Source organism: Streptopelia decaocto (assembly GCF_964273445.1).
Source record: "Streptopelia decaocto genome assembly, chromosome: 3".
Lineage (NCBI taxonomy): Eukaryota > Metazoa > Chordata > Aves > Columbiformes > Columbidae > Streptopelia > Streptopelia decaocto.
In genome coordinates, this window is record NC_138656.1 from 43327764 (window position 1) to 43344621 (window position 16858).

Consider the following 16858-nt stretch of genomic DNA (forward strand, 5'->3'; position numbering starts at 1 on the left):
GGCAGACATGAGTTTTCCTGTATGTGAACTGTGCTCTATGGCTGTCATGGGGGCTGTGGTGGTCCACAAGCACCTTGGCATCTACATATATGGCTGTGAGATTAAGCAAGCAAGTGGGTTTTGTGCAGTCAGTATCACCACAGCATTTGGAATTCTGCTTCGTGGACAGCTCAGTCGTATCCTAGAACAGTGCAGAGGAAACCCATAGGTTCTCTCCTTTGATTCATGAGGTGTGTTGTGTGTGTCTTGAGGTGACACGCTTTAGTGTATGAAGATTCTATTGGGCATATGGTAAGTCACGGTGGTTGGATGCACAATTCTGTAATGCTGGAGAGAGAAGGGAGAAGTGGAGGGCTTTTTAGGCCATTGGAGATTATAACTGAGTAGAGAAACTTGGGAAAATGAGATTTCTGATCAGGAGGAAAGGATATAGGGCACTAGTAGAAAATTGGCATCCCAGTAAATCTCACTGAAGAACTGAGAAACTCCTTCTTTACCATCCAGAAGATTCAGGGAATCTGATAGTTATACATTACTAGGCTCTGATGTGGCAAAGCAGTAAGAACTGCTTGTATCTATTGCCATTAACTTTATCCAAAGCCTGTTATGTCTGCCACTGATGTCAATTAGACTTGGATAAAGCTTTGTGTAGGTGGTGTGTAGTTCATTGACTGTTACAGTATGGAAGGAAGTGAAGCTCTGTGCTGTCTTAGGGGGATTTGTTTAGTCTTGGAGTAATATATACAGAGGTAAATTGCAAATCAGCATTCAAGTATGAACTCTTTCAATTTTGAAGTAATTTAAATGCATTCTTCTCTCCCACTCCCCAGGAAGGACACACCAGTTCATTAACTTCTTTAATAAAACAGAAACATGTCTTTCCTTAGGACTTTTGTTTTAAGGAAGTAATCTTAAAACATTAAATCAATTTAAACTTTAAATCTAGCTTCCAAATTCATCACATTCTTAATTAAATCTTCAGCAGCTGAAATGGTTGTTAAACATCTTAAGATTATGTGTTCAACATCATCAAATGTTTATTGTGCAATCATGATAAAAATGTATAATCTTTAAAAAAAGAGGTTTCAGATTTTTTTAAGCAGCTTTGAACTTAATTAAAAGTAGTTAAGGAGATTGGAAATTATATTTAAGGGATGGCCTGTGGCATAAACTTCAACATGGAGGATGAGGTAGCACATAAATTGTGAGCTGAGTATTACTATACTATTTATACAGAAATAGTTTCTTTGGCCTTTCCAGTGGGTCTAAACAGCTTCCATATTGGTTTCAGCTTAGGTGAAACATTAATAAAGGGCATGAATGCAACAGTACCCTCTCTGCTCATTCCTCTAAATGACTGTCATATTGATTGAACTGCTGAGACTCCTTAACGTTTTGGTGGGGAAGTTCTGCCCTGATCATGGATAGAGCTGGTTTGTGTCAATCTCGAGCTATACAGAGATAAGATAACTACTGCATATGTGAGGAAGGAAATCTGAGGTTGTTTTTCCTCTTCTGCCCTCCAGGAATATATATATAAGTATATATATATATATATAATGTTAGACATGTTCCGAGGTATCCTAACTAGGATTTTTTTTTTTAACAGGTCCCTTATTCAGTGCAAATATGTCCCTCACTTTCTACGTCAACAATTTGAAGATTCGTCAGCAGATCCACTCCCAGAAAAGATGAGAGAATCAGTGGTAAGACCTTTTATTTCATTACTTTCTGTGCAAAGCTCTCTCCCACCTATTTTCCCTACTGAGGAACCTTTTAAATATTTTCATTTAGTAGTTTAAATATTTAAAGTACTAAAAGCACAGAAAATGTTCCTTTAAATCCACAGATGAAAACTTAGAGAAGTTCTAGATCTTCTTTCAAGTGAGGCTGGAAGGGAGAAGGGGGGATGTTGCATTTCTCCTTTCTGAAGGGTTCCATTGAAGGCCTTAGCAACATTGATTCCTTGATGTGGTTGATGTGCTCACAGAGCTTAGGGAATGTGACATCTCATCCTGGTATTCAGAGAGTTAATGCAGATTCTGTTCATAGAGTTACAGCCTGGCAACTTGGTGTGTACAGGGTAGGCTGGTTTGTTTAACAAGCGTTCAAAAAGATGAGCAGTCCTGCCCAACTCCTTGTCTGTGTTGAAGGGAGACAGGATTTGGTCCACAGGATTAGGTGTGTTTAAAGCAGCCCTTATTAATTCTTCTTCTAGGGCTAGGTGTGGACCTGGTTTTCAGGAATGTTTTTTTCTTTGCCAGGAAGTACTCTTTTGACTGTATACTCTCTGCCCCAGTCAAACCAAGTGGAGCACAGACCAGACTTGGAGATGGAAGAAGCATTTGGAACTTGACTAGTATGAGAGAGGGGGGTCCAATGCCAAGCATTGCTGTCTCATCCTCTCTTCTGTTCTTGGCAGGAAGTTTATTTCCTACTGTCTGGCACTTAGCTCTCAGTTTGTGTCAGCTCATTTCCCACTTCAGCTTGAACATCCAAAGTGACCCATCTCCTTTTCTTGTCTTTTTATGTTAAAAAAATTCCCTAACTGTTACCCAGTGGAGGCTGATCTTATGAAGAGTTCATGTGGGAAGATGGTCAAGTTTGCAGAAGTGTTAAGGCGTGTTTGACATTTCTTAAAATCATGAACTGTCCTACTGCCCAGCTGTCAGGCAGCCCTTCTTCCTGACCACATCCCTAATGCCTGCATCTGAGCATTTGCAACCTAGGCAATTATTCCTAAATTCCTGAATGCTTGCACAAGCAAGGGGTGTTCAGAGAGTGCCTGGAAGACGGACTGCCTTTTTGTGACCCTTAGACGTGACCTGACAGTCCACAGTGCCTAATGGTACAGGTTGCTAGAGTGGTAGCTGGCCTGGCCTCCAGATGTCACTTCAAAGGCGTACATCTCTTCTGTACATCTTGAATCAGTTGTTGAGCATTTTATAGTGTGTTAGACAACCTACATTCAGTACGAGTTGATCCCACACTACCAGTGTTTTCTGCTTTTCTTTGCTAAGCTGCTACTTAGATTATTTTCTACTATCTATAATGTTATTTTAACCTGCTTATTCTAATAAACATATCACAATCTTATGTGGGTCTTATTTCTTGTTGCTTGTATTGAGCTACAGTTTCTTGCAAACTAAACTGTTTGCAACAAGGTCACACTGCAATATGAATGTCCAGCTAGTAGCAGAGCAAAAAGTCAAGGATCTGTGTTAAAGTTTTGCTATATTTCATGTTATTTCTGGTGTGTAGGTTACTGCCCCAGTTCATTGTCAGTCCTTTCTTGTACCTGGGCACTGTATGGCAGATGTAATGGAAAGTTTTGTGTTCCCTTGTATTTGTATCCCACTTGTATCTTTTGTTGATAATGCCCTTCTTGGAGTAGTACAGAGTCTGATCTCATCTGTTCTGCAAATGGAGCCTTGCCAGGGGACTCAAGCAGTTACTGTCTCTGTCCACTTAACTGGTTGCATTTCACAGTGCAGAGGGAAACCTTGAGCAAGGCTTCAATATATTGAAAACAAAACAGACAAACAAAAAAACACAAAAAAAGCCTCCAAAATCTGGAACAAATTTGCATCTGAGATTCTGGCTGTATTTTCAAAGCAGAGTTATTTTTTTATGTCAGTAACCTGGACAGGGATCTGATGTCTGTACTAACACCCTTGCCATGTGGTTCAACTGCACTTGGGCCCTTGAGCCACTGGGGCAGAGGATGCAGGAGAGCAGGAAGGACTGTGTTGGGACTGGCCAGATGTAGGACTTCAGTTCTTTTTGCCTTGTCTCATTCCTGTCATGTTTTACCAGTGCTTTTTTTTTTTTTTTTTTTTTTTTGCATTTAATTAAGTGGGATTCCTGGCACCTTTTGCTTTCCAGGATGTACCTGGTTTTGGGGATTGGCAATTTTCTGTTCACTTGATAGTCCATGCTGCTGCTTTTAGGTGCTGCTTTACTTCAGTGTTGCGGGACCTTGCTCGTTCTTTACCTCTGTTCAGGCTTCTCTCTGTCTGTATAAAAACTGTAAGCAAATGTGTTGGCTTACCATGTCAATTAGCAGTGCTAATTCTTCCACATTGGGAGATATCTTGAAGAAAGAGAGGGCAATTTCTGATTAATGCAGGCTCTTTGTCTAAGCCCTGTGTTATCTGGTACCTATGTCTCATTTAAACACAAACCAGTTCACCAGGAGACTCCCACTGCTATCTCAAAGTGTGGTACTAATAGAGCAAGCAGGGAAGAATTGAGGCAAGAGAAAATGCATGTGCCTCAAATTTGAGGAGCACAATCAAGACAGCCTCTGCTGACTTGCTTCAGCAACAGAGATTGTGTTTAGGATATACGACTCAGCTGACTTTTAAAAGCCAATTTTAAATAGCTTCCAGAACTTCTGCAAGGGTATCTTCAAACAGTTCAGAAACTGGGTGAAACAATATGTCAGTATTTGAAGATTTTGTGGGGGTAGGTTGTTTTATTTTTCCTCTTGGAGTGCTCCTCTGCAAAGAGGGTAGTTTGAATACTCTGTCAGTGGCAAGAGATGGAAGGTTGCAACAAAAAGAATGCCCTAGTGTATATACAGACACACAGTCTACGTAACATGCCATTTAAATAGGACCTGCTTTAGTCAGAAGTCCTGAAGCATACAGAACCAAATCACCTCCTCAAGGAGCTGAAAGCAAGCAAAGTTAATATTGAAAATTAATGTGTTGTAGTCTGTAGTGACTTTTCATTGATGTTAGGAATAATAAATACAGCATCTCTAATGTTTAGTTACATGACCTTTACTATTTTTCTTTGCTTGAATAGCTGTGTAAGAATTGCCAGCTTTGGAAGCCTGAATTATAAAGCAGCTGTGATGGATAATTGACCATTCAACTTTGAGAATGGAGCTTCCTACCATTATAATTAATTTCTATAGGCATCCACATGGCTGATTACTAGATTAACCAGTGGCCTGAGGGTGCTAATGTGTTACATTCAGACTCGGCTTCCTTCCTGGCCATTAATACAAACATTCAGATAGCTAGTAAAAAGCTTTGTACAAAGCTCCAAAAAAATAATTGAAAATAGTAATTTTTTTAAAAGTACCACTCTAGTGTATTTTGCTTGCAAAATCTGCGAGGCATCAAATGTAGTGCTGTTGGTTTGGGGTTTCTTTTTTTCTTGAGTGTAAAATGCAGAGATTCTAACTGTTATCAGAACTTAGGTTTTCCACATTGGACCAGTTGCAATGAGGGATCAATCAAGCATCACATGTTGGGCTTTTCAACATTCAGTTCCTAAGCCTTGGGAATGGAATCCAATATCTTGCTTTAGACAATTGGGTTTAAATGCAGAATGGGGGGCAAAGCTGCGTCCAAGGCAGGCACGTGCTTTGCAGGAGCTGGCTGCCTTCAGCAGGAAGGTGGAAGCCTCAGAGCCACCCACAGCAACCTGTAGGTGGGCGCCCAAGGTTTTTTCCTGGAAGGTGTCTCTGAGACCCCATCAGCCAAAGAGGTAACTACCCAGGGTCAGCTGTTTCCTGGGAGGCCCTGACCACTATGCCATGAAACAAAAGTGATTCCAGCCTAACTTCGTTTTAGAAGGGAAAAAAACCTGAATTTTTTGAGAAGTTTGAATGTATCTGCCACATCAAGAAGGAGCTCCTGTGGGGGCCGTTGTGCAAGTCAGCAGCTGAGCAATGCGGTTACATTTTGAAGCTGTTCTGTGCAAGGGCAAAAGGGCAAGTCTGGGCATGCATGAAACCGTAGACACTTTAGATGTTGCCAGAGTTGGAATGCAATTGTCAAATGTGGGTTCAAAAAAGTGAATAGTAAGGGTGCTTTGAAAGCACAGGCCTTTTCCTGTATGGGATTGTTAATATGTGTCGAAAGCAGTGAGAGCATCCCGAAACACACACTTGGAAACTCAGATGGGAAAGGTGACAAATATCAGTCCTGTGCAATATAATCTATGTAATTACAATTTGTTCCCCTTTGGTGACCTGGCCTGTGCATAGAATGGAAAGTTAGAATCCCACACCTGCCTGCCAGATGTCTATTATTATCACCTCTTCTGATTTTATAGCTGAATTCTTAATATTTGGTGTTTTTCTTAAAATGACAGCTTCTTCAGTCACCTGATTATGAGAGAAATAAGTCATTTTAGTAGTAATCACAGAATCACAGAATGGGTGGGGTTGGAAGGGGTCTCTGAAGATCATCTGGTCCAACCTACCCAGAGCAGATCACACAGGAATGTGTCCAGGTTGGTCTCCAGAGAAGGAGACTCCACAGTCTCTCTGGGCAGCCTGTTCCAGTGCCCTGGCACCCTCACAGTAACCAAGTTTCTCCTCATATTCAGATGGAACCTCCTATGCTTCAGTCTGTGCTTGTTGCCCCTCATCCTATCTTTGGGCACCACTGAAAGGAGTCTTGTGCCATCCTCTTGACACCCACCCTTGAGATATTTATAGGCATTGATAAGATCCTCTCTCAGCCTTCTTCAAGCTGAGTAGACCCAGCTCCTTTCTGGTTGTACAGAAGAGCTTGAAAATATGATTGGAGTGTGTTTGTTGTTCTTACAAGCTTGTTTTAGATTATTGAGTAGTTGGATTCAGCTGTTCAGAAGATGATACTTGATGAAGACTTTTAATAATATGTATTCATAAAGGGTCTGAAATAGTTCTGTAGAGATCTGGCACTGCTTAACGTTCTCAGATGCTGTACTTTACAAGCTAAGTGCATGTACTGGAAATAATTTTTTTAACCTTTCAATGTTTTTTAATGATATTGCATATAACATCTATGTTAATACTTCTGCTTCATGTAGATTTTGTATGCAATATCTTTAAAAAAATTAAAAGGCTAAAAAAAAATTTCCATTACATAAATTGGTAATAGTTCCCTTATCCATCTTTACCGGGGTTTTGACCATGTTTTTTCAGTATTGTCCCGCATACTAAAACCACTGGATTTAGAGATGGATACAAAACTTGCTAGTGAGAGAAGGTCTGAACTGAGCACAGAGGATCTGCAGGGACAGATTAGTCATCAAGGTTTGCTCAGAGAAGAGAAGGCCTTTTCCAGGAAGTCCCCCATGTTGTGCCCCTCCTGTTGCTTATGGCAGCCAAGGAGCAAGGCCAGCAGGCCTATGTTTTGAAAAGATGGTCAGGAAGAGTTAGGAAGACCTAAACTCTGCTCCTACACCTTGCCGCCTGTGGTCTGTGCGGAGCAGGGGGCTGTGTCTGGAGAGGGCCCAGCTCTGGGAAGGGAGGGAGCGCTGTTCCTCTGGAGCTACGTGCTCCCGAGCAGCCTGCGAAAGGGAGCGACAGCCCTGACACCTGGAGAATTCCGCTAAACGGGATCGGAGTTTCCTGGGACAAAGCAAAAGTACTTCTTGAGCCTAAAGGCTTTATAGTCCTGTTGCATTTCAAAGGCCTGCTGCAGCAAGGGGAAGTGCTGATGCTTGTGACCTTTTACTAAGAAGCATCTTTCATAACAGGGAGTGATAGGCAGCCTAAATATAGTGGTTGCTACCAGCTTCCCCTGTAATTCGCAACCCTTCTGTTCACTTGTTCTGCTTGCTTTCTTTTTATCTCCATTGCTCATAGATTTGCTATCCCATCATTATTTTAGTTTTCTTTATTTTTTTCTGATGAGATACATGGAGACTACCTAGATTGCAACACCAGGAAATCAGATGAACTTCTAATCCTAACAAAGGTGTTGCATTTCACATGTGGTTTCTATATGTCCTTGAATTAAAGCATAAGTCAGTTTCTAGAAGAAGAGCTGTGAATAGTTAGTCATGTGAGAACTTAGCAGTCGTACTGAGTGCTGAACTTCAATGTCCCTCTCATAAATCTAAGACAAGATTTTCATTTATTCACAAAGATGTTTGGGTGACCTCTGAAGTACAATTCAGAAGATCATACAGTTCACAAGCTATCTTGTTTATTTGTTTACTCAGAATGACATTTTAATCCTAAGAAAAACAGGCTGGAAACACAGTGCTATTTTCCAATATTTAGAAACAAAATTACTCCTGCCCCAGTTATAGATCTTCATGGAAAAGCAGATGTGTCCTTTCGTTATCATTCAGTGACACTAGAAAAAGACCTTGTCTGAAATCCATAAAATCTTGCTAAAGTTTGGCTTCCGATACAGAAAAATCAGAGAATGGGACATGTCACTTTAGAACATAAATGTATTAACTATGTGTCTCTGAAGACATTACTGAAAAGCATGAATCATTTCAGTAATGGTAGAGAAAGTGAATCTGAAAAAATTTTAATGCTTTCAAATAGGAAATGGAACCAGAATTTTGATTCTCAAAAATAATAGTCATAATGTAAAAGAGTTCTATTCCTTGAACAGAATCAGACTCAGTATGAAAATGTATTACTTTCATTTCTCCAATCCTAAAACTACGTTATTTAAAAATATAATTTAAAATCAGGCATCATGAATTTAAATGTGATTACTTTGACAAACCTAAAGTGTGAAGAAATAAATTCCTGAAGCAGAATGGAGAAAATACATTTTTATAAGGCAGTGCTGATCAGCCTTATCACAATGCAGACTGTGAGTAACTGGGAACAGAGTTGTTTACTTTGGTTAAAATAGTGCCTTACTAATTATATATAAAATAATTATTTTCACAGAAAGAAATCTTGAAATCGGATCTCATCGTCTGCACAGCGGCTGCTGTTCTGTCATTTGCTGTCAGTGCCAGTACTGTGTTTCTATCATTAAGGGTATGTATCTAGCCTTTCCCTTCCCCCGCTGCCTCCTCTCCAAGGGTATTATCTCCTTTATGCAAAACCGCAGGATGCTTTAACTGGAAACAATAGAGATTTTAGGTGGAGAAGTTAGTGAAGATTTATTTACTGGCCATGATATCTTTTTTATAAATGTGTTGAGACAGTTTATGGATATTTGTATTTCAGTGTTACTTATTTGACGTCTCTTTCCTTGAACCTCTGCATGTCCACAGATGTTTTATAACGTGGAACCTGGGGACAGAGTGAATAAACCTGATCACTTGCCTTTTTTCCTCCAACTAGAGAAGAAAAAATTGCTTAATTGTGTGTGCGAAATATGTATTTCAAAATCCATATCCACTTGTGGAGTCAGAGTTTCAACATAGGCATAACAATTAATTGCATAGAAATACAGTTATACATAGGAACTGTTAAAAATATTTTAGAAAGTTTTATATGAAAGTATTGTTTGCAAATTATAACCATGTTTTGTTTTCTCTTTTGGCCCAGCCATTTCTGAGCATTGTCCTGTTTGCTTTAGCATGGACTGTGGGGTTTGTAACACATTACGTGCTTCCTCAGCTTCGCAAGCATCACCCCTGGCTGTGGATCTCCCACCCCATACTTAAAAGCAAAGAGCACCAGCAACGGGAAGTGAGAGGTTTGTAATAAAATCTTTTCTAAACAATGGATGCAGTGACTTGAAACTTTTCTTGGTTAAAAAAAAAATAAAGTAAATCCAGGAGGAACAGAGGAGAATAAATTATGCTTTACATTTCTCTCTTCTGAATAGCATGAACACACCATCACCTCCATTTTTTCCCCCTGATCACCAGCAAATCTGTGATCCTGTAGTTGTCTCCTGAGACCACTGCACAGAAGGGCTGAGGCTGTCTAGTCCAGGTCATATGCTCAGAGCAGGGCCAGCTAGAGCAGTGTGCTCAGGGCTGTGCCCAGTTTTTAATATCTTCAAGCATGGAAGCCTTTTTAGACAACCCGTTCTAGCACTCTTCTCGTGCTCACTGTAAGAAAGCGGGGGATGTGTGTATGGATTTTAGCATGGGGGTTTTTGTTGTGTTTTGTTTGTTTGTTTGGGGATTTTGTGTGTGTGTGTGTGTGAGGGTGTTTGTTTCTTGTTTGTTTGGGGTTTGTGTGTTGTTATTTTTGTTTTGTTGTTGGTTTGGTTTGGTTTTGGTTTTGTCTGTTGAAATGGAATTTCAGTTTGTGTCCATTTCCTTTTGTCCCGTCACTGTGCACTAGTGAGAACAGTCTGGCTCCATCAACTTTACCCTCCCCATCATGTATTTGTACCCCTAAAATGCCCCGAATCAAGCATTAATCAGATGTCCCCTGAGCCTTTTGAAGTCTAAGCAGTCCCAGCTCTCTCAGCCTCTCCTCCTATGTCAAATGCTCCTGTCCCTTAATCATCTTACTGGCCCTAAGTGGCCTTTCACAAGCCGTTGTCTGATCAGCCTTTTGCTTTTACATTACAGTACTGTTACTTGATATGTTGCTTGATATGTTATAGTTTACCCTCAATACATTGGCATTTTATATAATTTAAAAACTTAAATGGTTGATGAAATTGAGGCAGAATTTTTTCTACTTTTGGCATATAACTATGTATTATTTGAACAGCATGAGTAGTGCAGCTTAAGAATTCTAATTTCCATAATAACACTTTTAGGGAAACATTAAAATGGAAAGGAATTGAAAAATTTTCTTCAAGATTTGTTCTTGCTAATGTCTGCTGGCTTCAGTGAGTGGTGCCCACATACATACGAGTATCAGTAAATATTTTAGTATGTCGAGGTCTGATTTCCAGTTCTGATACAGTAATTTCTGCAAGCAGACGGTACATTTTGAGAAGCACAGCTTTTTTTTTTTTTTTTACCCCTAAGCTCTCATCTTGCCTTTGCTACCAGTCAAAAGCTTGCTTGTCATTTCTTGATGGATCCTGTGCCTTAATCATTCCCAATATGTTCCTGAGGTGTTTGAAGACAGTGTTGTCAGAACACAGTCTGCTGAGGGACTTTAGTCTGTTCTTCAACTAGACAACAAAAGAGTTCAGATCACTCTCTGCAAAACCATGCATTAAGGATTTAAATCTTATCTTAAAAAATTCATGTCTTTCAAAGTGATTACTTTCCGAAGAAGGCTTGGGTATGAGAAAAGTACCCAAGAGACGTGATTGAAGGTTGACTTTTAGCTTTTAACGCAATACGCCAAGGGAAGTGTAGTAAAAATATAAATCTTATTTTAAGGATCATGTCCAACTGAAAACATTGTTCAGGGCTGCTTCTCCCTGATAATCAATAATTCTGATGAATACCCAAGTTTTATTATTTGTTACATCAATTAATCATAAAAGACTACTGTAGTATTTCTTTCCCTTGTCCTGATTAGGTCTGTCTTCATTAGTCAGAAAACATTTTTTTCCTAAATGCAATGACTCAGCTTTTGAAAAGGTTGAGGGTGGCGATCTGCCAGCCTGATCTCTGCAGATGGGTTTCCTTCTGCTTTGAGATCAGCTGCATTTCCCATGCTACCTGCTGTGGGCAACAGGCTTTTTTCCTTCTTTTGCAATCCTCATTTTATATGTGGTCCATTTCTGCACTGTGGGGCTTAAGTGTTATTGCAGTGTATCTGGTATTGTGTGTTAAAAAAATGAGTAAATATATATATATACGCACACACATTTCAGTCCCTTAGGCTGCTGCAGAGGCTTTTTATCATGTTCTGGGATGAGACAGGCTGAAGAAAAGGTTGTGTAATCCCTTTGATAGATATGTCTGACAGGCTGTCTTATTTCTTTTACCCTCTAAGAAAAATGTAGGGGCTGAACTTAAAGATTCCCTGTTTATACAGAAAGAGAAACTTGGAAAAGGATAGTATGCTGTAGTTGTCAGGCATGGACAATGAAGGGAGAAGTACACAAAACAAGATGTATGTAAGGAGCTTTTACTGCATAGAATTTAATTTTCAGCATCCCAGTTTTTGACAAATGTAGTGCCATGGGGAGATGGATGATTGCTTGCAATTAGACAGGCAGTTGGTAACAACAATTCCACAAGTCATTCCTGGCTTTGTTTCATAGACTTTGGATGAGCTGCTCAAACCTTCAGGCCTTGAACAGAATTGCAAGTATCAGACCAGTTCTCATGATACCCCTGTGGGATAACTCATTTATTGCTTGTCATTGTTTTGCCTGACTGCAGGAAGAAAGGCTGAGGTCAAGATGTATGAGCTTATGGTATAATAGATGTATAGAAAGTAGTGCTGGACTGAGTGAGAAATAAACCCTGGAACATGAGACACAATTTTTCTAATCTACTTCTTCCCACCACTGCTTTTATACCTCACAGATTCACATAAGCCATTTTTAAAGCATGCACGTCTTTCCCTGGGCCTCCTCTGAATGTGATCTCTCTGCACTGTCTGCACACATCACTCTCTGCTCCTGTAGCTGCCTTCTCTTTGGTCTGCGTGATATGCACATCGCTTTATTCAAGCTTGAGTTCTTAACACAGAGCTCAGCTTTGGGCAGCTGGATGAAGATCTTGAGTGGAGCTCTGGGAGTAATTTGTAGTTCAGGAGGAGGAGAGAGGAACAGAGAAAAACAGCTAAGTTCCAAAATGGACATTTTGCTGTGTGTATGAACTTTTAGGAGCTGGCCTTTAGGTAATAAGAAGAGGAAACATTTTTATATTATAACAGGAAACAGAAGTTGATAATATTTTCTGAAGGCAGATTTTTGCAAGAGTGTCAGCTTAAGATACTGGCAAAGCATGACTTAAATCTAATTTAGAAGGATTGCTTTTAGATCTTTCCTCTTTGAACATATACAATACACAACTGTGCCTGTAGAACAGGCAAAGCTGATGATTCAGCATGTCTTTGCCTGTCATTGAAAAGGTATGTGTGGGAGGGTGGGATGTGTATACGTAATTATTTTCATTCCTTCAGGGAAGAGTATTGGAGATTCAGTAGCTGACATTGTTATTTCTGAGTCAATATCAAGTTCTGCCTTTTTGCATTCACTGTTTTTTCCAATAACCTTGTCAATCTGCGCTCAGTTGAGAATAAAGACATTATTTTTGTCTATACACAAGTGTTTCTGCACTCAGTTCACCTATGTTGTCATAGCAGTTGAACTGCACAGAGCGTTTAGTTCTTGTTTAATACTCATATTAAGCACTGTCATGTCATTAGAAAACTCCACTGCATACAAAAAATATATTCTTTACTGATGATTAATGTAATCCTGGCAGATACTTTTTACAATGACTGTTTAAGTGTTTTGAGAAATATCTATGACAGTTTCTAGCTCCTGTGAAAGGAGCTAGAAAGGATATTTCATTTATCAGTGATGTCAATGATACTTTGCAGTCTAATGAACATCATTTTGCCACTATAAGATGGGAAAGGAGATGCACGGAGTTCAAATGTGGTTTCCTAGGTCACCCACCAGGTCAGTGCCAGAGTGGGAGAGGGTTTCTCTGGAGCCATTACATCACTAAAAGTGCTATTTAATATAGTGACTAGTAATTCGATTATGTAGAAACTACCATCAAGCATGTACCATCTCCTGTTGTTTCTGAGCATTTCTCATGAGTGCAGTTACAAGCAGCAAAACAGATGCTCTAAATTCAGAGAACAAAATTGTTTCTCTATTGCAAAAGAATTATGAATTCTTTTGTTTCCTGTTGGCTGATATTTATTAATGTGAGCTAACTCATTTCTTCTACAGTATTGCAGTGCAAAAATGCTGCTAATTCGATGAAATGATTTGTTATCTGAATTTCTATTTCAGATGCTGCTCATTTGATGTGGTTTGAAAGGCTCTATGTGTGGCTTCAATGCTTTGAGAAATACATCTTGTATCCAGCTATAATACTGAATGCCCTCACCATTGATGCTTTCTCAATTAGTAAATACAAGAAGCTTGGTACACAGTAAGTAGGTTATAACTCAAAGCATGTGATTAGTAGAATATTTGGGATTAGACAGAAGACTGAGAAATGAAATTTGTTTCTTGAATAAGTCTGCTTGTCACAGTTTGCTTTTGTGCATTGTAAGTTAAGTATACAATAATCATTGGCGTTGCTGAAAGAAAAAAGCAAAACTACTTTAGCACGTGCTAAGACATGACTCCAGTGAGAGAGAGAGAAATTAAAAGATTACAGAGCTATATATAGATATACACGGAATGTCTAAATGTCAATTAAAAGCAAGACACACTACACTAGGCTGCAGGTGTTTGGGCTTAAACACAGTGGGATAATGAGAATTAATCAGATAAAAATGAGAAATCTAGGCTGGATATCAGGAAACATTTTCTAACTGAGGATTTTTAAGACTACAATGTAGTCTCCCAAAGGAGTTATCAGAAGCTTCACCACACAAGTCTTTTAAGGCGAGACTGAATAAAATATTCAACAGTGTAGAATGATGGTTAGTCCTGCAATAGGAGTGGTTTGAGAAAGGTAAGGATACAGAATTTTCCAAAGTCTGATGTCTCTGATATTAAGCAGAAGTGCTGATGCTGATCCATGGTCTCACAGTATGATCCCTGCAGACAGCCTTTTATGGGAAATATTTTGGTCAGTGAGTTGCTTACTGCAGATACTCAGCAGGCTTAGTGACTGCAGAATCTCCAGTGAGCAGAGTTTCTGCAGTGTTTTTATCAGAATGACAGTGATGCAGATGATAAAAACAGCAAAACAGCCTGTGTCCAAGAAGGAAGGTTCCAGTAGCAGGAAAAACTGCTGGAGCAGAAGGGGAGTTCCTCAGTGCTAATAATAATTTAGAGAAAAGATCTTAGATGTAAAAATCGTGTGTTGTTTGAATTTTTCTTCTCTCTTGAAGAGCAAACAACTTTAGGGACTACACAACTATAAGGAAAAGGTGGTCCCTGCTTTTAGAGGCTGAAACTAGAACTAGGGCATTAGTCAAATTTTCTGCATATTCCTCCCAAACAACTACTTTTCCAGAGGGACTCTCACCAGTCACTCAGGGGTGGCATGTGTAGTTCCCCATTGACCCTTTTCCCCCCGGCACTTGGGAGATGCTGAGGCCAAGGTGCTTCAGGAGTTTACAGGTTTTGTCCAGGGTGAAACCGAGTTCACGCTCATCCCTCTCTTTGGTTCTGCAAGGCTGGGAGAGCTAAAAAGTAATCAAAATTTCATTTGTCTGTCAGCAGACGTGACTGAATACATGCACAGGGCAAATATGTAGGATAAGGAAGGTGCTATTTTTACATAGTCATTCCTCCAAGCCAGATGGCACTTTAAAGTCTCACCTCCCTCAAGCGTTCAGAAGTAGTGAGTCAGTCCCCCAGAAATCTTGAGATTAAACAAAGTAATTACATTTGTCTGTCTCTCATTGTTTGGCCCGTAGGGGATACCATGACAGTCCTTTCCTTCTCCCATCCGCCTTGTGTCTGTGTGATCACCTTGGATTTCAAACCTGTGTTTTGTGCTTTTTATTGTAACTGAGGTCTATCCACAACATTCCCTGTATCCCTTCTTCTCTGGCACTCCTTTAATATGCTTTCCCTACAGCTGCCATGTAAATGCCACACATCCTCGGATTCTACCTCTTTCTCTTCAATTCTGTAAGCCTCTGAGGCATGCTGGCGTCTCCTTGCTCCTTCCATATACAGTGTTACTGAGGCTTGTACTTCTCTGCTTTAATACCTAAATACATTTTCTGTTGCTGGAACGTTCCTTAGTTATTTACTGCACAAGGGTCAGACCACATCATACCTTAGAGAAGGGAAGACAGCATTCTCCTGCTCTGTGTCTGGAAGTGTCTGGGCTGGTAGCTTTTGCGTGGTTTGATTTTGGAAGTTTTTCTCCATTTGAATATATTTTTGTAAAGAAGCTTCCCTCTTGCTTTGTGATATAAAGGACTGGAGTGGTTTGCTGGTTGAGGAGGCAGAACAGCTCCTTCACAGTCAGGAGTTTGCTTGAGCTTTCCAGAGCCCAATCTGCTGGTTATTAATGGGACTCATGCTGACAAGCGGAAAAGCCTGCCTGTGTTACCTGCCACGGAGGCTTCAGAAATAAGCCCCTCTTTTTCTCTCTCTTGCTTTCTGCTGAGAGTTAAGGCCTCAGGAGGAGCATCTTGGGTGGCAATATCTTTAAAGAAGAAAGGTAATAAGCAAATTATTTATTGTTATCCCTGAGACCATTATTTTATAAAATGTCTTTTTTTTGGTGAAATTTTCTGCATGTTATTTGATTCAGTGAGGGAAAGAGACTTCCTTTTGCTCTATGATCTGTAAGTTTTCCATGTGAGAATTCCTCCGTGCTGCAAGAATTTTCTTCTTTCTGAAGACTGCGAGATCCAACCGGTTCACATGAGACACACTGGGATGGTTTCTAGTGGCTTCAGAATCTATTTAGCTTAGTTGCTAGGTTTTCCATTCAGAAATCTCTGGCAAATTGAAAAGAACAGATTTGACAAGGTGAGAAATAAGGTCAGCTTGGCATTTCATTCAAACAGTGATGTCCTGGGGATCTTTTAGAATGACCTGCACTCAAATAAAGTTGCATTTGTGTTACAGAAGATACACAGTAATGAATAAATGCCACATAAAGTCAGCCTAGAAATGTGCAGACTTATGAGCCGTGCTAGAATGATGAAAACCTGTTTAGAGCTTTCTGGACTGTCGAATGTCAGTCATGGCAGCAGCTCTTCTCCTGGTTCACAGCAGGATGGAAGAGAACCTTCCATGTGTTTTGCAAATACTTGGCCTGCTTTGAGTCACTCATTATGAATTGAAGTCCCCTCCCTTTTTTTTTACCAACATCAAAAAGACAATGCATGTCCCAAAAAGTTAATGTGTTTAATTTACTGAAGAGAAATCACCTGGCTCTCAATTAACAGGGAGTTACTCGTACATGACTATTAGGTTTTGTTAGCCTTTTTGGGAATAGATTCAGTGCGGTTCTTGGGCATCAGAGTGCAAAACTGCAATCTCAATGTACTTGCTAAATTGCCAGAATGCCCTGAGAGTACCTAACATCACTCCTGAATTTTACCTTATTCATTAGGAGGCTTGAGATATACTTCTGTTAAGCAACTACCAGGCAAGTAGAGGCT

The 16858-nt window shown here is 39.9% G+C and overlaps 1 protein-coding gene across 1 annotated transcript in view; it reads left to right on the forward strand.

Annotated features, from left to right (window-relative positions):
- Positions 1-16858, forward strand: part of PCNX2 (pecanex 2) — a gene marked incomplete at its 5' end in the record, with an annotated part of 152799 nt that overhangs the window by 64334 nt on the left and 71607 nt on the right. Inside the window, 4 exons of the mRNA XM_082048020.1 lie at positions 1610-1706; positions 8651-8743; positions 9260-9410; positions 13563-13704. Of these exons, the coding sequence (XP_081904146.1) occupies positions 1610-1706; positions 8651-8743; positions 9260-9410; positions 13563-13704 (483 nt within the window). The remainder of the gene's footprint in view (positions 1-1609; positions 1707-8650; positions 8744-9259; positions 9411-13562; positions 13705-16858) is intronic.